General features: G+C 39.2%; 1 protein-coding gene across 1 annotated transcript in view; it reads left to right on the forward strand.

Annotated features, from left to right (window-relative positions):
* Positions 1 to 21,908, forward strand: part of KIF6 (kinesin family member 6) — a 380,232-nt gene that overhangs the window by 121,405 nt on the left and 236,919 nt on the right. Inside the window, exons 7-10 of the mRNA XM_047103038.1 lie at positions 5,225 to 5,431; positions 13,258 to 13,401; positions 14,338 to 14,424; positions 20,458 to 20,561. Of these exons, the coding sequence (XP_046958994.1) occupies positions 5,225 to 5,431; positions 13,258 to 13,401; positions 14,338 to 14,424; positions 20,458 to 20,561 (542 nt within the window). The remainder of the gene's footprint in view (positions 1 to 5,224; positions 5,432 to 13,257; positions 13,402 to 14,337; positions 14,425 to 20,457; positions 20,562 to 21,908) is intronic.

Raw genomic sequence — 21,908 nt, forward strand, 5'->3', positions numbered from 1 at the left:
GTCCTCAGCTGTGGTTAGTCTACATTAGAAAGAATATATGCAATTCAGAGTGTCAGAGTGCCTGCCATATTAAAAAAAATATTTTGAGGAACACACTTGAAGGAATGGAGATATTTAGTCTTAGTGATGTGATAGTTTAATTCAGAAATATAGGTAGAACTGATGTAATCAAATATATTTTTTTAAAAATATTATTCTACAACGTGGAGAACAATTGGAGGAGACGAGTAAATTTGGGGAGACTAATAAGGAGAGAATGTCATGACCCAGAGTAGAGATCAAGGATATTTGGAGATAGAAGTAGAAGTAAATTCAAGAGAAATGGACTGGACATCCATGTGTGGGACACAGAATGAGGGAAAGTGATGAGCTTATTTTGGGGAGCATTAGGTTTAAGATGCTGGCAAGGCATTTTAGTGGAAGTTATCAGTAGACATTCTAATCTAGTGCGCAGAGAAACTGTGGTTGGAAATAAGGATATGGGAGGCATCTGAATAGAGTGAATATCAACAGGAATGGACATTTATATGACCTTTCACAGTTCATGGGCCACTTCCACACTCAGTATAGCTCTTTGCAGCAAAGCAAGCCTTATTATAGGGATTACAAAGACACAGGAACCAAAATTATGTCAATTTGCTTAATATTTCAACACCAGTAAGTGACGGAACCAGGACTTGAAACCGGGTGTTTCAATACCACATTCTAAGACCGTTGATCTGTGACTTTTAAACTACACTACAGTATCTATTCAGTGATAATCAGAGCTATCGACGAAGACCTTTCCAAGGGGAAGAAATATGACCATAGCTTGGGACCTGCGTGTTTTCGGGACTGGGGAGAAAAGCGTCCAGTAAAGGAAAAGGAGACAGAGCAGTTAGAGAGAAAGTGCCAGGACAGTGTAGATTCTAGAAACCAAGGAGGGGCAGGGTGGGTAGAGAGCCTCCAGGATGAGGGGATGATTAGTGTTCTTAGGTATTACCTAGAGGGTCAGCATGCTCAGTTCTGAGAACAGACCCCTTTCTGTATTGCAAATTTGCCTTTTTCTCAGCATTCCCTCTCATTTCATTTGTTTTGTCTTTAGCTCTTGAGCTAGATTATAAATTTCTTGAGGGCAAGTTCCATGTCTTATTTTCCTTCTAGTCTTTGTGCTGCCTAACGCAGAGCTGTATCCACAGACTGATATGAAATGTGAAAGCTCTCTGCATGCAGATGATTAATCATCACTAACATTTTTCCAAAGACATAGTCTCTAGTGCCAAGAGCACATTTGTTTAAAATGTGCACTTAAATTTGAATGAATCTGCCTAAATGGTGCCATCTGTTCTTAGGCAGTTTCAGAAATGTTTTAATACGGTTTTACCTTTAAAAGGACAAATGTAGGGGCATGCCTGTGAGACATATAGACACCCTTAAATAAACACAGAGCAGACACCAGCACATTCGATCACACTTAAACAGCTACACATAAAGAATGTTTTCTGAGGTTTAAGAAAATTTTAGCTAAGAGGACACCAACTACTACTTCATGCAGGAAATATTTATGGGAAGTTACAAAATTGTAGGCATGGACTCCTACAGCATATTACTGCATTTTAATTACAGACTCCAGAAATACAACTTAATTTGATGTAAATCTCACATTCCTTTGAAATCGGTACACTCTTCCATTATTCGCTAATGGGCCACATTTTATTGTCACTGCAGTGGATCCATTTGGAAGCTGAAGACAGATGTCGGGGAGAGTCTCTGTGTTACTTATTTCTATCGATTGTCAATTTGACTTTTGTTCCAGTACTGTAGGATTTATTGTTGGGCGAATATAACAGTGACGTGAAACCCATGTTTAAGTTCTGCAAATAACTTCCAGTCACTTTCGAAACACCTCAACTTAGGTTCTAAATTTGAGTTTGCGGTTTTACAGGCACAGTTATTTGCTGGTCCACTTCAGCATGCAAAATCACACACTGGCCAGATCTGAGTATGGTTATTGTGGCAACGAGTAATGGGTCACATTTTCAGCCTATTTAACTCACTAGCTACATCATCATCACCAACACAATGCCAAGATTTTGACATCTGTGTATTTTGGTAGTTGGTGTAAATCAACAATGGTAGATATCAAGAACTCAGATTTACAGAAGGAATTTCGGGTTAAAATAGCATCCGAGTGTGTTACCCTCTCTGAATACGTGTGCATCCATATGGAAATTCTTTTATTAAATCCCATTTTGCAGGGGTGGGGAGCTGCACACACTTACTCACATGAACAGTCATTTGGAATACTGTTAGGTAAATTTTATTTTTAGGTATCAGAATTTGCTTCTGATAATTACAAAAAAAGTTTTTAATGTTTATTTTTGAGAGAGAGAGAGAGAGAGAGAGAGAGAGAGCGAGCAAGCAGAGGAGGAGCAGAGAGAGAGGGAGACACAGAATCCAAAGCAGGCTCCAGGCTCGGAGCTGTCAGTACAGAGCCCGATGCGGGGCTCAAACTCAGGGACCATGAAATCATGGCCTGAGCCAAAGTTGGATGCTTGACTGACTGAGCCACCCAAGAGCCCGCTTCTGCTAATTTTAAATAAATAGGGTATTACAGATACAACTGAAGTCCTCTTGTGGCCTTTTTGCTTTGTATCCCTCACAGAGGCAACCATTAGCATTAATTTGCTGTGTTCTTCCAGTCCGTATTTTTATACTTTAATGACCAAAGTTCTAGAGCCATGAATGAAATTTTTAGGTGATACTTCTTTTTGAGCACCTGAGTTCTGTCATAGATATCATTTTGATCATCGAAGTTTACATCATTCTTTAACATGCTATTTCTCATCAGCAGTTCAGAAACCCATCTGTCAATCTATCCGAAAGGTGCTTCATTTTGACTTCCCTGTAGTTTGAATTATCCAAGTTCATTCATCTCTACTACCACAGATTTTCATTTAGGTTGTACATCTTGTGCCAATTTCTTGCTATACCCAAGCAAGAATGCCCATATGTGTGCATACCAATCACCCCTTTTCACTCTCCCCCAGTGAGACTTGTTCCAGACTTCTCTCCAGGAATACACCTCGGAGTCTGTTGCTGGGTTGTGGGTTATATGCATCTGCAACCTTACCACATATTGTCAAATTGCTCTCATAAAGAGGTTCTTACTCTATATTCCTCCCAGCGGTATATAAATGTTCTTGTTTCCTTGTATCTTTACAAATCTTGTTTTGTTAGACTCCACTTTCTAAAAGTTTCCAGTCTGATAGAGGTGAGTGAAATACTTTATCATTATGGCTCTAATTGTTTGTCCTGGCTATTTGTGAGTTGGAGCATTTTTTTTCAAATACTAATTAACCATTTTTAGGTTTCCTCTCTATGGGTTGCCTGTTCATATCCTTTGCTCATTTTTTTTTCAGAGTTGCCTTTTTCTTATCGATGTGTGAAGGTTCTTTATTTCAAGCATTAATCTTTTGTTAGCTATATGGATTGCAAACATCAACTCCCAGCCTTCCAACTCTGTGGTAGATTTTATCACCCAGAAGTTCTTTAATTTTGGATAATTTGGTCAAATACTTTCAGTTAATTCATTTTTGTGTTTAATATCTTATCATAAAAGATCCATGACTGCCTTGAATTGGTCCTGATATGCTTCCATATTTTCTTATATGAATGTTAAACTTGTGTTATTTTACACCTAAGTCTTTAATACATTTTGGAATTTATTTGTGTATCAAGTGTGAGAAGCAACCTAAATTTATTTATTTTTTTCAAGATGGATAGCCAGTTATTCCAGCACCATTTGTTAATTAGTCTGTTCTTTCTCCACTATGGTGTGAGGTCACTTCTGTCCAATCCAGAGTTTCAAAATGAGCCCAGCATGTTTCCCTGATCTCATTATCTGTTCCTGCAGCAATACCACACTGTTTTAATTACTATGGCATTATGATATACCTTGATTATAGCAGGACATGCTCCCCTCTCTTGTGCTTCTTTCACAGAATTGTTTCTGTTATTTTTTTATATTTGCTCCGTCTGTTTTTTAGAATTAATTTGCCCTGTTCCACAAACATAACATGTGGTATTTTTATTTCAATTGCATTGGTTATGTACGTTAACATAGAGAAAGGGGCGCCTGGGTGGCGCAGTCGGTTAAGCGTCCGACTTCAGCCAGGTCACGATCTCGCGGTCCGTGAGTTCGAGCCCCGCGTCAGGCTCTGGGCTGATGGCTCGGAGCCTGGAGCCTGTTTCCGATTCTGTGTCTCCCTCTCTCTCTCTGCCCCTCCCCCGTTCATGCTCTGTCTCTCTTTGTCCCCCAAAAAATAAATAAACGTTAATATAGAGAAATTAATATACAGATTCATTTTTAGTTTTCCCATCTATGACATGGTACATTAATATCTAGGACACCTTTTATTTAGGTTTTCTTTTTGTATCTTTTAATATTATTTTATCATTTTCCCTACAAATCACACTTTTTTATAAGATTAATCCCCCATTATTTCATTGTCTTTGTTACCATTATAAGTAATATTATACTTCCTGATTAATTATTGCTGGTTATTAGAACTTCTCTAATTTGGCATGTTGATCTTTCATCCAGCAACCCTGCTAAACTTCTTAGTTTTTAACTTAGTTTTTAACAGTTTATAGATGTTCCTGCATTTTCTTTGTAGACTACCATATTTTCTGCAGATAATGATGTTTTCATCTCTTCTTTTCCTGTCACGATGACTTCTATTTCATTTTCTTGTTTACTGCATTGGCTGGGACCCCCTGTTCACTGTTGGGTAGTAGCAGTGATACTGGGCATCCTTGTCTGTTGGTTGTGTTTATTACAAGTGTGTAATGAATTCTCCCAGTGCACCCATTCTCACCTTTTTTCTCATGATGTTCACATTGAGCATCTGCAATATGGCTAGCCAAGATTAAGGTGGGAACTGTGGTCATGTAATGAAATTAAGTTATCATATTAGTAAGTAGACCCAAGCTTTACCTTATTCAGACTCTTTCCTCACTTTCTGAATCAACCCATCCACATCTGTTATCAGTCTTTCCAGAGACAATACATTAAATATAACTGACTTTAAGAGGTCTCAGCTACAAATGTTTTTGTTGCATTGGACAGCACTGGCTTCATTGGAAGTGTCATACCATCAGAAACATAAATTTAAATTTTTTGAGATTCTGTGAAAATGCTCATTGTTCACATTGATTTTGTTTTGCAATTCCTTTTTTGTAGACTCCAATGAACCAAGCTTCAACTCGTTCCCACTGCATTTTCTCTATTCACTTATCAAGCAAGGAACCAGGATCTGCGACCGTCCGCCATGCCAAACTTCACTTGGTTGACCTGGCTGGTTCAGAGCGAGTTGCAAAGACTGGAGTGGGAGGCCAACTTCTAACAGAGGCCAAGTACATCAACTTGTCCCTTCATTACTTAGAACAGGTAAAATGGGCACAACGGGATTAACTATATCTACCATTTGCTGACATGCTTTACTAGGCACTCTGCTAACATTTTTGTTTTTTGTTTTCCTCTTTTATTGTGGTAAAATATACATAACATAAACTTCATAATTTTAATCATTTTAAGTATTCAGTTCTGTGTCGTTATGTACATTCACAGTGTTGTGCATCCATCACCGCCATCCATTTCCAGAACTTTTTTCATCACCCCAAACAGAAACTCTGTACTTATTAAGTAGTAATTCTCCATTTCCTTATGCTTTCAGTATCTGGTAACCTCTATTCTACTCCCTGTCTCTATGAACTTGCCTATTCTAGATACTCATATAAGTGGAATGTACAATATTTGTCCTTTTCTGCCTGGTTTATTTCCCTTAGCATAATGTTTTCAAAGTCCCTCATATGCTGTAGCATGTATTTGAATTCTGTTCTTGTTCAAAGCTGAGAAATGTTTCATTATATGTACATGCCATGTCTTGTTTATCTGTTCGTCCATCGACAGATGCTTCAGTTGTTGCTACCTTTTGGCTACTGTGAATAATGCTGCTGTGAACATTGGGGTAGCATTTTGTATATACCATTTCATTTAAACCTTACAACAGCCCTACAATGTAAGGTATTAGTTATTTCCATCTTGTAGATTTTAAAACTCAGATCTTCCTGAGGCCTTCCCAAGGTTAGCAGCTAGCAGTAAGATGAGGAGTTGAATCTTGAATTGCCTGGCTACAAGGCCCATGTGTTTTCTTACTATACCTTATTGTTTTTACTGTAAAGTTTGTAATGGGTGTGAAAATAGGTTATAAATGGCCTCCTGTGGCCTATCTTTTCAGGCTTGTGGCTTAGTTATAGGAACATAATTTAGAGATGACCGATATCTTTTTTGGCTTCTGGTGACTTGAGTTCGTGATTGTGATCCTGCAATGGTTCTCTTTGCTTTACCTGTCCTCCCGACCCCTACCCCAAGTTTACTACGATCTACCCCAGTGTGTGCTCTGTTTTTTATTTCTGATTTTGACTCCAGGTGATAAGAGAGCTCATCTGAATTTAGCCAAATAAATTTTCCAGAAAAAAATCCTCACCCCTTAAAATGAGCATATTGAATTGGATGATTTCTCAAGTTTCTTTCAGCTCTGTGAGTGAAGTGCTGTGAGTTGAATGTTAAAGATGGCAACTACTTCCAAATTCTCAGAAAAAAAAAAAAAAAAAGAGGAGCATGATTAAAACCTGGAGTAGAGAAGTGCAGACTATATTGGCAAGGCAGAAGGACTTGCTAATGAGTGTTGGAGGCTAAAAGATTTGAAAAAACAAACACCCCCTCCCCCCTTTTTGAGACTGATATTGTCCTGATGGTAAATGCTTTCTAATGGTCAAGTTGGCTGAAAAAGCAGATTGAGAGAAACCTAAGGGAGTTGTATCTGAACAAGGTACATGCAGTTAGGCTCTAACCAAATAAACCCCCGTAATGCAGCACCCAGAGATTAATGACCTGCCCGGTGTTCAGATCATTTTAGTGTTTCTGACAAGATTCAGGCTTCCCTAGCTCTTCCTTACTCAAATATTACACACTACTTTTACTTTAACAGAGCATTTACTTAATAGGACACTTACAAAACATTGATATAAAAGCATAATGGACTATATTCAAAGTGCTTTATTTCAAAGAAATATACCTAGTTGTTTCAGTTGGTAGCACTGTTGGCTTTAATTCCCATTATGCCCATCTGTTCATACAAATTATATTCATTAGTTGAATCAGAATTTCCACCAATTGTTACCACTCAACGAAAACATTCTGCCCCTAATCCTCTCTTCATTTTAGCACAACCTCTGTAGGCTGCTACTTGTCATTAGAACTATTTCTCTCCCCACATCTCTCCTCTTCAGAATTCTTATAACATCAGCCTCATGTGAGTGGTCTTGGTGGCTCTGTGCATTTGGTTTCCTGTATAACGAATTTATGTACTTAAACATTTACAAGGAGCAAGAGCATGCTGAGGACTGTGCCAGGCACTGGAGCATAGTGCCAAGCAAAGTAGAAATGGTCTTTGCCCCAGAGGTCTCATGGGCTGGTGCAGGGAGATGTGCGTGGAATAAATAGTCATTGAATACTTGGTTTTAGTCCAGGTGAGTTGTGCAGAAAAAGGCCAAGGGGTGAGGAAAGCTTGTAATGGGGGATCGGACTTCAACTGAGAAAGGTGGAGGGAATGAAAGTTCTTTCAGGGCTGATATTAAGCAAAGATTCAAAGAATGGGTAGGAGGGAACCAGGCAGGGCTGGGGTTAGTGTATGTCAGGCAGTGGGAACTTGGAGTCCGATAGCCCTTTGCTCCAGTACAGGGGCTCGATTGACCCAGAGCTACAGTGACATTCACATGTCGTTGACCTTTGGCTTTCAGAATGTAAATAATCTGTTTCATATTCACCCAATGCATCACTCCAGCTGTTAACTGCTTACACTGATCCACAAGTGTCTTCGTGGAGGTTATAGCATAAGACAAGGGAGAGAGAAAAAGGGGAAGGTTAGCCCGAGAGTGAAGAGGGACACAAATGTAGGAAACTGGAGTATGTGGACATAGATGTGTGAAGTTGAATAAATCTAGGAGTTGCGGCTAGAGAAGAATAGGTGGGTAGTAGAGAAATTTTGGAATTTCACACAGAAAGAGATGAGAGAGATCCAAGGAGTACAGGGGAATAGGAATAATAAAAAGAGGCAGGCAGATACCATTAATGAAATAACAGGACTTTTGTACACAGGTTTTCTTTATGTTGGACTTGATTATGGGGCTAACGAGACTGGACGTGTAACACAATTTAGTTTAACTCACTTCATTCATTCATTCACCCATTCATTCAACAAATTATGATTAAGTGTCCGTGAAGTGCTACAAGTTATGTTAGGCAATGGGGATAAATGCATGGGTGAGAAGATAGTCTATGCTATTGTGTTATCCAGTGAAGGAGCAAAGCAAATAAACAGATCCTTACAGGGTGCCTGGATGGCTCAGTCGGTTGAGTGTCTGACTCTTAATTTTGGCTTAGGTCATGATCCCAGGGTTGTGGGATAAAGCCCCACAGTTGGCCTCTGCGCTGGTTCCACAGTGGAACCTGCTTGAGATTCTCTCTTTCTCTTTCTGTCTCTCTCTCTCTCTCTCTCTCTCTCCCTGTGCCCCTCCCCCACTCACGTGTGCGCACTCTCATTCTTTCAAAAAAAAAATCCTTACATATAGTCAGATAAATGCTCTATTAGAAATTCAGGTAAATGTTTGTAATTAATTACATCTTCTCCATCTTATTTTATATATATCTATATCTATATATATGGAGATGTCCTTGGACAATTCGGTAACCTCTCTTACATTTATTATCCCACACTACTTATAGAAATTCCATGAAGAACCGTCACTGCCCTTCTGGCCACAATTATGGACCTTACACCTGCTCGCAGGGCACAACCTTTCCGAGTTGAATGCACCTTATTGTGCTCATAAGTAAATAAATTTCTGTTTGTCAGAACATTGTTGGTTTTGGAAATTTCCTTGTGTATGCAGTCCTCTTTCCAAAAAGTCTCCTCGAAAACATTTTAAGCCACAATAACAGGGTACATCTTGGCCCTAGAAATTAAGTCTGTGGAAGAGAAGGAAGGGGATATACGTATTTGTTCTAACCATAAGCCTCACCAAGTGCCCCTGGTGTGACCCTCGGTCTCTATCAGCCCCAACATCAAGTGAGAAACCACTGGGAACAGAGTGTTTGCTCTCTGCCTCTACAGAAATCAGAATCAGGGTCACCTTCAGGCAGTTACCCCCCATAAGTGGGACTTCCCCAGAGTTTTCATTTCCATTTGGCTTCCACTAAATGTGTGTGTTCAGGAGGAAAACTAATGGTGCCAGTGCCAGTTGTAACCGCTCCAAATCATTGTCAGTTTTCAGAGGCTAATTTTCCATGTGCTTCTGAGCTCTTTAAAGGAAAATCTCTTTAACTCATTAAATAGCAATCTGAGTTATTGATTTTAGGCATAGTTTCAAGATAGTTGGAGATACTGTTAAATATAATGTGAGTTTCCACTCTTTGTTGCTTAAAGAATGCCTTCAGGAACATATTTCTGTATTTGTACATGAAATCCCAATGGAAGTAGACACTAAAAAAAAAAAAAAAAAAAAAAGAATCCAGGTTGTATACCACCTCCTTACCCTGTGCCATGTGGATCATTTGGTTCCTGCTGAATTCAGAGAGCCCAAAGCTGCCCCACAAAGAATCATCTACCTTTGCCTCTCTCCCAAATACCAGCCATTTCTGGGTCATTCTGAAGATCTGTATCTGCTCCAAGGGGTCTGGGCTTGTTATGGTATCCCCAAACTCCTTTAGGGCTGAGAAGATCCCACTTGGAGAGAAATGGTCCAGAACTGGATTTATATGGCTGTAGCAAGTGTCCAAAGGGATCATAAAGAACACAGCCTGGACACCCCTGCAAACACGGGGTACTTTTTGTTTTACTGTTCCAGAAACTATCTCTATGCATCTTTAAAACATTTTTGTGAGATAGGCAGGCATTCTAATCCCACTTTTATAAGTGAGGAAATAGAGACTAATAAAGGTAAGAGATTCGCCTAAAATCACACAAGTGTGCAGCTGGTTTCTACCTCTGTGTCCTGGGTTCTTTCTTTTATTATGCACTGCTTTCATTTCCCCCATTTTTAAAGACCATGCTTTCCAATCCGTAATCCCATTTTGAATTTTAATTATTCTCTTGAACAATTTTAGAGCCCTTTCTGGAAAGGACATTGGGATTGCCTCTATAACACTCATTGCAGGAGTAGCATCCAGGGGCCCATCCCAGCTCTAGGAGTAGACTTTGACTAGTGTAGGCTAGGTGGGACCTTGGCTAGAGTGATTGGTTCAGGGATGGGCCCGTGACCCATGTTTGTCCCTAGGAAAGCTCAGAATGTATGTTTAATAATTAGAGAACTTTATCACATCAGTTATAAATAAGAACATTGGTCAGCCATCTGGTGGCCGTGAAGAGAGGCAGACTTCTATAACAGAAGGTAGAGCAGATACTGTTGAAAACTAAGTCCTCGGTGGTAGCACTGCCCTTTCCTTAAAACTTTCCTATTGCACATGGGCCAATACATCTCCCTTAGGATTAAATCCAGTTTGTACATTTTCTGTCATTGCAACCAAAAGCAAATTAAAAACTCCATTTACCTGAATACCAACAGGAAATTTAATAAGCGTATTCTCTTTCATATCATCTAAGTTTCATCAAGCCGTTGAATAGAAGAAATATTATTTCCTGAAACAGGAAAAAAATAGTGACACTTGTTTTATGAAAGAATTTCAAAGTACTTCCAATACTGTTAGATACTTAATTATGATTCATAATTAATAATGCCACCCTCTCCACACATCCATCCCACCAACCCCTCCCTGTTTGGTCTGGTGTTTGATATTTGGGCCTGCCTTGCTTGTTATAGATATTTCATTTGTCCTCTTGGCTCTGAGGCTTTGGAGTTCTGCTCAGTGTCCCCTGCTGCCTACCGTCTTGCCACTCAGATTTGGGTCTGCCATGTTCCCCACTTCCTTTCCAATTATATCAAAACTCAGTTCTGCCAAATCTCGTTGCATACTATTGACCCTCGCACTGTCTTCCTAGGTGAAGCTAATTAGTCTACTCATTTATTTGTTCATTTATTTCACGTAAATGCGTCAAGTGCATGTTGTATTAGTCATATTTCTTAGTTGTGAACTGGAAAACCCACTGTAGCTAATTTAAGCAGTGTAGACTTTATTAAACATAAAGAGTCTCAAGAAGAGTTGAGAGCTGGACTTGGATACTATCCAGCTAGGAGCAGAGCAAACAGGAGACACATCCAACCACGCCACTGAACTGCTCTGCAAAACATTACCATTACCCCAGTTGGCACTCAGGGCATTAAGTCCTGGATTCCAGAAAGTTCCTGCAGCTGCCTCAAAGAAACCAGATGCCTTTGCCACCACATTGTCCTACAAATCTGATCTTCCTCCTGTGGCCACCACCTCTCATGACTCACCTCCCAGTTCCACACTAGGGTGTCCTTTTGATGGAGCTAGGTCTCTTGTGGAAAGTTGAGTCGTAAGAGAGACTAGGTCCTTTTTTATTTTTTCCAAGTTTATTTATTTATCTTCAGAGAAATAGAGACAGCATGCATGGGGAAGGGGCAGAGTGAGAGAGGGAGAGAGAATCCCAAGCAGACTCTGTGCTGCCAGTGCAGAGCCTGATGTAGGGCTTGAATCCATAAAACCATGAGATCATGACCTGAGCAGAAACCAAGAGCTGGACTCTTTAACCAAGTGCGTTATCCAGGTGCCCCAGGCTGCTCACTTCTAATGGAAGGTGTGTGGCCATCAGCTCAGACTAAAGGCAGGGAGAGGAGGCCATGTGGAGGTTTGAAACAAAAGGATAAGATGTGAAGGCCTCATTTCTGAGAGTGGAGAAGTAATTATTGAGAGGAATATCACAGGATACCTGGTTTGCAGTAAAATGTGTGGTCAGCAAAATAAAGCGAGATCCAGTGGTCGTTTGTGTTTTTGCTCCAAACAGCCCTCAAAAACAATCTTGTTTTGTAAACCAAGGGAGTAGAAGAGGTTCTGTTGGTGGGAATTACACACCTGAGAGCGGGGAGGATCAGAACAGTGACAGGTGTTGGCAGAAGTATTTTCGAGAGTCAGGGCCTGGTGATGCCCTTCAAGTCACATCTGTGCGTGACCTATTCCTGATGCTTGGGATGGGCATCTAGCACTGGGTTCGTCTTTCCAGGAAAACCCCGAACCCCTGGTGGCTTCCTTTGGGAACCCCCCCAGCAGCCTTTCATCCAGCTAGTTCCTTCTCATTAAGTACCTAACACACTTGCGAAAAGTAAGATGAACGAGACTCAAAACCAACATAAACTTCCCCCATCATTTACAATGGTAGCAAACACATATAGAGCACTTCTCATGAGCGGGGTACTTCTTAAAGCAGTTTGTACATTTTAACTCTAAATCATGCCAGCTTCCTATGAGGGAGATACTATTGTTTTATAGTTGAGGAGATTGAGGCAGAGATGTTGAGCAACCTGTCCTAGTAAGGCTAGGATGTCAGACCTGAACAATGTGACACCCGATTCTCAGGTCTCTACCACTAACCCCTGCCGTCTCATAGTTCTTATATACTGTTCTGCCTCTTCTACCTTGAAGATGGGTCATATCAATCGATTTTGGTAGGATTTAAAAAATCTGGCATGATCTACTCTTGAGGTTTTTTTAAAAAAATATTTATTTAGTTTTTGAGAAAGAGTGAGAGAGCACGAGCAGGAGAGGGACAGAGAGATAGGGAAAGAGAGAATCCCAAACAACCTTTGCACTATCAGCGTGCAGAGTCTGACACTGGGCTTGATCTCATGGAACCGTGAGATCTTGACCTGAGCTGGAATCAAGAGTCAGACGCTTAACCAACTGAGCCACCCAGGTGCCCCTACTCTTGAGTTTTTATATAAATTTTCCAATGGCTGAAAACAGGATAATAACATACCCTGTTCTGTACCAAGTTATATCATCTGTCCAAAAATTACAGCATTCACGGTGGTATGTTTTTGCTAAGTTTACTTCCCTCTGCTTCCACCATTATTGTACCAAATATTGTAAAGATATTTATTCTGAGCCCAAGTTCTGGATGTCACCCTGCATTGTTGTGATTTCTGTTTGTATTTTCACTGTAGTTGCGGCTTAGTTGACTGTCAAATGTGCATTTTCTGCTAACCTAATGCCATTATTTTTCTACTGTGCCACAGGTGATCATTGCTCTTTCAGAAAAACACCGTTCCCACATTCCCTACAGGAACTCCATGATGACCAGTGTCCTAAGAGACAGTCTGGGAGGGAACTGCATGACGACCATGATTGCAACACTCTCTTTAGAGAAAAGGAATATCGACGTATGTTGGTTCCTTCTGGGGATCTCAGTCTGAGTTTCTGTTGCTAGTTTATGAGATGGAGTTGAAGGTCCTGGGTGGGTTTCCATCTTTTCAGCTGCTTTCAGACGCAAATACCCTGCAGAGTTCACAGCTTTGGTTTGTTTGCCGGCATTTTAATCATCCCCTTTGAGAATGGACTTCACACAGGGCAGGATGGTGGGAAGAAGGCTCATACACGGGTTTTGGGAAGCCTGCTGGTGGGTTAGTAATGTTGGCTGGAAGACACGAGAGAAGAGACTCATTAGCTTCTGTTCCGTTTTGCTCCTGAATACTGAGATACCTTGGAAGCACCTCCAAGAGGTGTCCCTGGACGTGTCGCTGAGCGCATTGCACAGGCCGTTTTGTCAGGGGCTGGCTTCTGACTGGCTTTCCTGGGTTGCTTTAGAGTCAGCTTGGCGTTTTACGCATTTCAGTTGAATGCCCGGGGTCTAGACTTTTCTCTCAAAGAGGAAAGCAGGAAGTGGCAGGGTGTCTTTCAAAACAAGGCCAAGCCCTGAGTGCATTCTAAGATGCCTTGAAAAGCCTCTCTTTTTGGTCTGTTACAAATGTTTATTTTATAGTCTTTCATGTTTGTGAATTATAATAGTACCTGCTATGATTATGATTTGTATATGTAGTTTTCTGGTTGAATAGATCAATAGTTGAAAAAAACATACCAGTCGCCACTCAGGACCTCACGATCTCCCACATTGATCATGTTATTAAGCCAAAATAAAATTTTTATTAAAGTTTTTATTAAAATAATGTTCTAAAGCAAAGCTTCCTAATTTGGAAGACTGATTCCTCATTGTGTTTTATACACATCACTCTTTAGGTGTGCGTCTTTCTTCTGTGAACAAAAATTAAGTTTTATCTCTCAAAGTCATAACATTTTAAGGAGTTATTTTGCTTCCTTAGGAGTCTATATCTACCTGCAGATTTGCACAACGAGTGGCTCTCATAAAGAATGAAGCTGTTCTCAATGAAGAAATCGATCCCAGATTGGTAAGCCACTTTTAACTTACTATGTTAAAAAAGAAGAAAAAAGTATATCATAGATGAGCAAAACTAGAGGAGCACGTCCTCTGTTCCAGGCAGTGTTCTAAGTGTTGGAACTGTATTAATTTATTTAATTCTGATGACAACCTTACAAGTACATGTTAACTCCATCCCCACTTGACGGATGACAAAACTGAGGCACAGAAATGGTAAATAACTTGTGTAGAGTCACAGCGCCATAAGCGGCGGAGCCAGGATTCAGGTGCAGATGGTCTGACTCAAGGGCCTGCCACCTGCAGTCCCATCAGTCTGCTCCCAAGATGTGCAGTGAGTCCCGAGGATGTGTATGATGCAGTCACATCCACTTATATTTACATGCAGCTGGTGGCCTTTCAGAAAGCATCAGTTTAACTTTCTAGAGATGATAACAATAGGCCATCTTTTATAAAAGCTAACAGAGAAGAAGTTCTAATGGTTATTAAGTAGAACCATATTTTGCATAACTGTCCTGTTATTTAGAGATTTAAAAAAAAAATTCATCATGGGTCTGGTCCGTGGAAAAATAGCCAAGCTTCTAGTTTTATAGCAATGAGTCCTGCTTTATCAAAGTGCTTTTTTAAAGCAAAAATATTTGCAAGTTACATGACTCAGATCCTCATTTTAAATGCAGATGTTTTCTCTTTATTTTGTTAGTCTTCTCTGAACGAAATACAACATGGAATCAACTTACGCCAACATTGAAGATGTTGAAATAGAATATTTCAGTTTTGTACATTCCCAAATTAAGATTATATTACTTTTCAAATCACTCAGCTCTTAAAATTTTCTCTAGAACAGAAGCTGGCATAAGCTTAGCAGGATGCGTTATAAAAAGATGGTGAAATCTTACCAACAGTGCCTCATTTACAAATTTCTCAAATTCTAAAAAAAAAAAAAAAGCCCTTCTCAAATTCACTGTTACCCATATTAATTATTTCCTTTGGATTGTGCGCCCTGTCTCCCCTGAAGTCATTGCATTAAAGTGTAGAGGTAAAGAGGTAACAGGAATAATGAGGTTATTTGTTTTACTCTCCTCCCCTCAGGAACTTAAGCTGCCCTGATGGAAATCTCCTCTGGAGAAACCAAATGGGTGAGGTAGGGTCTCTTTCTAGCACAGGCCCTGGTGAAACAACAGCATAACACAAGACCCCCCCCTCCCCCCGCTGAAAGAAGGAGTCAGAATTCAAAGGCATGAGTCAAGTGAAATGGAACTTGTAAGATGAATTCTTCTACCATCCCTCCTTCTCCAGCAAGCAGCCCGGTAGCATCACTGAGCAGCGTGAGAAAGACAGGAATGAGCTATTAGCCCAAAGACAAAAATTAGTGCATAATTGAAGGAAAATAAACACATTAGACACTAGAGGGTCTTTTTCTTTAAGTTTTTAAAAAACAAAGAGAGACTTTTCTTTGAAGGAGCTTGAAGAATGTGAAAAAAAAGATGAACATTATCATGTGTTTGATGTAGGGCTTGTGAGAAGCTTAACGAAAAGAGAAACCCGAATCAAAGCTGATAGCTGATAATTGAACAAATGTTGAGGTCTTCCTGATGCAGAATTAATCTGGTAATTGACAAGTATTATCTCCTGGCCTCTTTAATGGCTTCTAGAACTGACATTACTGTTCATTACTTTATGTGCAGAGCTTTTCTGAAGCATAAGTGACAATTACAAATTTGTCCTCAAAACCACCTAAAACACAACTTGGATGGGATTTCCAGTATCTTACTGTCAAAATCCAATGGCACACAGGAAGCCAGCCCTCTGAGAGCAGGATCATCAAGGATTTGACTTGCTTTCTTTACAAGTATTAATACCTCAGGGAGACAATATGATAAAAGAATTAAAAGCAGGCCAGAGTCTGTGGTGACTGGGCATGGCCCCAAATCTTCTAAGGAAGGCTCTCATTCCAAAGTTTCTACACTAATTTGATGCGAGATGTGACTGTACTAATCTCAAAATCATGAAAAGTTGGCTTAGTTTTGAGATTTCTGTTCTGTAACAGAAGATAATTTGGTTGTTAGATTTGACTTTGAAAGCCTTAGCAGATGTAGAAAATATGGCATCAATATTAATTTAGTGGAGCAGGAGGTGGGGGGAGGGGAGGTTCGAATACAAATGAATGACTCACATAGTTCCTGTCTAAGGATTTTCACTCTGCAGAGCTTGATGATTCCAAGCATGTTTTTGAAAAGGAGCAAACAACCAAAACCCACTCAATCCTGTGCATTTAAATGAAATTCCAGGAGCACTGATGTGTTCAAAATACACAGTCACCATGTTCTTTGGAACATCAGGTCTAGTTGATGTGGCAGAGATAATCTGAAACCCACCTATATAAAATTCGACAGGCACGTTTGACATATATGTCTGAAGTTGAATGAAGTAAATAAGGGGATTCTCCAGGGCCCAGAAACAAAGTTGAGGCTGCAGTTGTCCTGGAGTAGAAGAAGTGGAGGGGATTGTAAGAAAAGCATCAGAGTTGAAGCCCTGGAACCTTGGAAGACAGATGATGAACCCGTGACACCCTGTCTGCTTCCCAACATAAAACGAGTGAAAAGGTGAACCAGAAAGGGGAAAAAAAATCTGTCCACTGACATAGGGAGATGCTAGTGAAGCTTGTCTGCCTTAGCCTGAACTTTAGGTGGAGCAAAATATGGTTTCTCTGAAAATTTGAAATCCTAATGCTCTGCTACACATGGGTTTGAAGTTCAAATTTACAAACTCGTTTGGTCTGGTAGACCCCAAGCCAAGAAGTCAGATAAATGAGTGAGAAAAGTAAATCCAAAACAGTAGAAAGACAGAAATAAAAGTGTGGAAATGAGTGAAAACAAAACCCAAAGTGGAGATACAGTGGAGAAGAGCAACAAACCCCAGAAGTTGATTTTTAATCTAATAATAAAATGAACAAATCTCTGGAAAGATTAATGAAGAAAAGAATAAAGAAGGCAGAAATCGATACAATATTTGCAATGAAAAGAGGACTTACCTATAGGCACAGTAGATATCTTAAAATAATAATAAGAGTATTTTGAGTGACTTTATGGCTGTAAATTTGGAAACAAACAAACTAGACAATGTCCTACAAAAATATTGCACTGAAACTAATGCAAGAAGCATTAAAAAAGCATGAATAGATGTATGACTAATGACTAGATTCAATAATAACAAAGCTACCAAAAGGAGAGAAAGAAAAAACAGAAAAAGAGAAAGAAGAAGGAGAGAAGTGATGGAGGAAGGGAGAAAAAAAGACAGGAAGGAAAGAAGGATGGACCAGACTCGATGTTTTTTTAAGTTGGTCGAATATTGAAGGAAGAGTATAAATTGAATTCAGCCTGCTAATTTTTGTTTTAGGGAATTTGCATTACGACCATATATTATTAATATGATATATGGTATCATGAGCTAGTTGGGTTTATTTTGGGAATTTAAAGGTAATCTATCATTAGAAAACATGTTAATGTATAGTAAAAGAATAAGAGCCATGGGAAAAATAAACACCAAATTTCAGGTAATGGGAACAGGGAATTCATTTAGGGAAGGCTATACAGAGACTTGGGCTTCAAAAGAGTAATGTTTTATTTCTTAAGCTAAGTAGTAGGTATATAGGTATTTACTTAAGCTAACTAGTGGATTTATAAGGTATACTATGTCTTTTTGTACATTGGAAGTAGTTCATACGGAAAAAAAAGTCACATGAATTAAGGTGACTTATCATATTCACAGTTTAAAAGAGAAAAATTATATTATCACATTACTAGATGCAGAAAAAGTATTTGATAACATTAAGCATTCATCCATAGTTTGAAAAGACTCGTCAAACTATGAATGTCAGTGAACATCCTTCAAGTGATTAAGGGTATCAACCGAAAGCTAGAGCAAACATTTTAAAGGTGAAATGTTAGAAGGAATAAGATCAGAATATCGGAAGCATTATACTTGGAAGTCCTAGCGAGGACAGAGACCTTAAAAAAATAATAATAATAGTTGATGAGGATTTGAAAAGAAGAAAACATCTGTCATTGCTTACAGATAATTTAATTGCTTATATAGACCATCTAAGAATATTTAATGATTAATAGAAACAAAACAATGTTCAGAAAATTATGTGGCACATAATTCATACATAAAAATTGTCTTCCTATAAATCAAAGCCAACAATTAGAATATGTAATATTACAAAAATTTCATTTACAGCGGCAACAAAAACTTGAAAATTCTAGGAAAAAAACTCTAATTAAACATATTTATAGAAAACGTGATACATCTTTATTAAAAGGAACCGGTGGAAGGCCATACTATATTCATGGATGAGAGGATTCAGCATGACTAATTTGATAAGTCTTACCAAATTACTCCTTTAATCGAATTTATTTCTGGCTAAAAATTGAGGAGGACCTTTGGGGAAATTTTATAAGCTGCATCTCAAACTTATACGAAAGTACAAATGACCAAGAATAGCCATGTCTGTTTTGGAAAGGAATAAAATGAAAGTGGCTTGTTCCATCTAGCTGCCAAAGTTTCCTAAGATATAATCATTAAAATAGCGTGGTATTGCCGCACATATAGTCAAGTACATAAATGTTTTTAACCAATGGCCCAGAAAAGGACACATTTATATGTAGAAATATGTTATGTAACAAAATTATAATAGCAAATCTTGCATGGTTAGCTGCTGTATAAAAAGTAAAATTAGATCCATATCTCATACTTTATCCAAAATAAAAGCCCAAATGTGAAAAGCAAAGCTTTAAAACTTTTATAAGAATATATAGGAAAATATTCCTATGGTTTAAGGTAGAAAATAGATTTTGTTTACGAAGACACAAAACTACAACTCATAATGGAAGAAGTCGATAATGAAATCATACTGAAATTTAAAACTTTCACTTAACACAAAGAACACCACAAAATGGCATAGATTGGGAGAAATCATATACCTTACGTAAAACTAATAATGGATTCATATATAAAGCAGCCTGCATAAGGCTTTCCATAAGGCTTTCCTTTTTCCATAAGGAAAAAAAAAACACAACTCAGTGGAAACAAACAAGAATATAAATAAGTGATTTACAGAAGACGAAACCAAACAGCCGATATACATATGCAGAGATGACCAACCTCCCTAGTAATCAGAAAATGCATATTTGAACTAAACAAGGTGCCATTTTACATCTTCCAGACCGGCAAAATTAAAGCGTCTGTCAGTACTCCATAAGCAGTGAAGTAAATGTGGGCAAACAGGAACTGTATATCATGGATGAAGAATCTAAGTTTATACAACTACTCTGAAGACCAACTTAGCAAGGCATACTGAAGGGGAGGGAGATGCACAGACTCTCCAACCATGCAGTTTTGTTTCTAAGTGCACACATCAGAGGCACTCACATATGTGCCCAAGGAGGTGTTCATAGTGTTGATAGCCACATTGTTTATAAAAGCAAAAGTAAAAATCCTAAATGTCCATCCGCAGGAGACAGAGATAAATTGTGACATAGTCCTTTACTGAAGCAGTATATGCCCATGAAAATTAATGAACTAGAGCTACATTTAGCGGTATAAATAATCTCAAAAAAAGAAGTTACCATTCCATGCAGTATGGTAACATTTACATAAGGTTTAAAGCATGGAAAACGATACCATCTATGACTTACAGTGCCATCCATAGGTATAGATGGAGGAAACATATGAAAACATGCAGGGAGATGCTCTCCACTATATATAGTACAGTGATCACCCCGGGAAGGACAGAAAAGGAATAGGAATTAGGAGCTCCGGTTACATAAGTAATGTTTTATTTGTTAAAATAAATTCTGGAACTATTTTGACAAAATGTTGAGATTTAACAAAGCTGGGTGGTAGGGCCAGGGGTGGCTTTCCGATCATTCTCCGTATGTTTTTGTGTCCTTAAAATAATTCATAATTTGCAAAGATGTATGTTCTCTGTCACCAAGTTCCCTTTAATGAGGAGGTGACGTTGATTCTCCCGCCTTGCCGTTTGTAGATGATTATACGCCTACAAAAAGAAATTCAGGAGCTGAAGGATGAACTGGCCATTGTCACTGGGGAGCAGAGGACAGAGGCGCTCACAGATGCAGAGCTCCTTGAGTAAGCCTGCAGACCTTTTTCTTTTTCTTTAACAGTGAAAGTTTGTGTTAACTTCTTTGTTGGCCCTAACGTTATGAATTCACCTCAAAGCACGAAGGTCTCCTGGGACAGTCTGAAATTGCATTTAGGCGCCAGTTAAGAGTGGCGGCTTTCCATGAAAAGCTGGATAAGGCTGGCAGTGTTTTTGCCGCCTCAGCTTTGAGGAAGTAAAGAACAGAGCATAGAAAGGATGGGAATATCCTTCTCATGCCAGCTGAAGAGAAGGGCTTGTGTAATAGTCGTGCAATTAAAAACATATACACCAACCCCTCATATGCTGTGGCTCTCAGATCTGAAAGGAATTCAAGAAACGTCCTTTGTATTAAAAAGCATCTTGTTGCAAGCACCAATTTATCCCATGCCAAGGTAGGCTCTCTCCTTTAATAAATAGATGGCCCATATATTATAGTTCAAATACTAGAAATGGGAATGAAAGCAGGTATTCAGGGCTTTATACAGCATGGCATCTGTCAGTGGCACAGTGTGGCTCTCATTCTCTCTCTGATCATGAGCCACAGTGGTGGACTTTCTTGTTGTTTCTGTGCAACTTACAAAGCATCTGTGGAGTGATAATAGTGGGCTGGACTTAGAAGGCAGTGATATTCTCTATTTCCAAAGGAAAAATAGAGATACACAAGATTTTTCTAAGGGCTTACAATCATTTCATCTAACCCTCTCTCAACAGAGAAAATGGTAAGTAATAGAGTTGATGGAAATATTTTCTTTAAACTACTTCCTGGCTGTGCCTAAAGGTAGGTCTAAACATTGAGAAGCCTTAAGCAAGCTTTTTTTTTTAGAGCTTATTTATTTATTTTTGAGAGAGAGGGAGAGCGTGCATGAGTAGGGGAGCAGCAGAGACAGAGGGACACAGGATCCCAAGCAGGCTCCTCGCCATCAGCGCAGAATTCAGTGTGGGGCTCACACTCAGGAACCGTGAGATCATGACCTGAGCTGAGATTAAGAGTTGTACACTTAACTGACTGGGCCTCCCAAGTGTCCCAAAGAAGCTTTCTGCTATAATCAAAGTTTCACTCTTCTAGGATAGCATCTAGAACACTCTGTTTAATAATAGGAGAGGCTCCTAAGGCTTTCCTTGTAAATTTGCTCTGTGGCATATATGCAATTAATGCCACAGTGATCTCTAATGATATCTTACATGCTGAAAAAACCAAGCTGAGAATTCCCTCACTATGATGCTCCCTTCCCCTCAAAGAGAGGAATTACCAATTATTATCTTTGAAGATGCCTCTGCAGAATTTTGATCTTCAAGTCAGGGTTCAGCCAAGAAAAGAAAAACATTCTAGACCT

This window comes from Lynx rufus, unplaced genomic scaffold (genome assembly GCF_022079265.1).
Source record: "Lynx rufus isolate CCGP_SWC_20201006 ecotype Redwood Valley unplaced genomic scaffold, mLynRuf1.p SCAF_6, whole genome shotgun sequence".
Taxonomy (NCBI): Eukaryota; Metazoa; Chordata; class Mammalia; order Carnivora; family Felidae; genus Lynx; species Lynx rufus.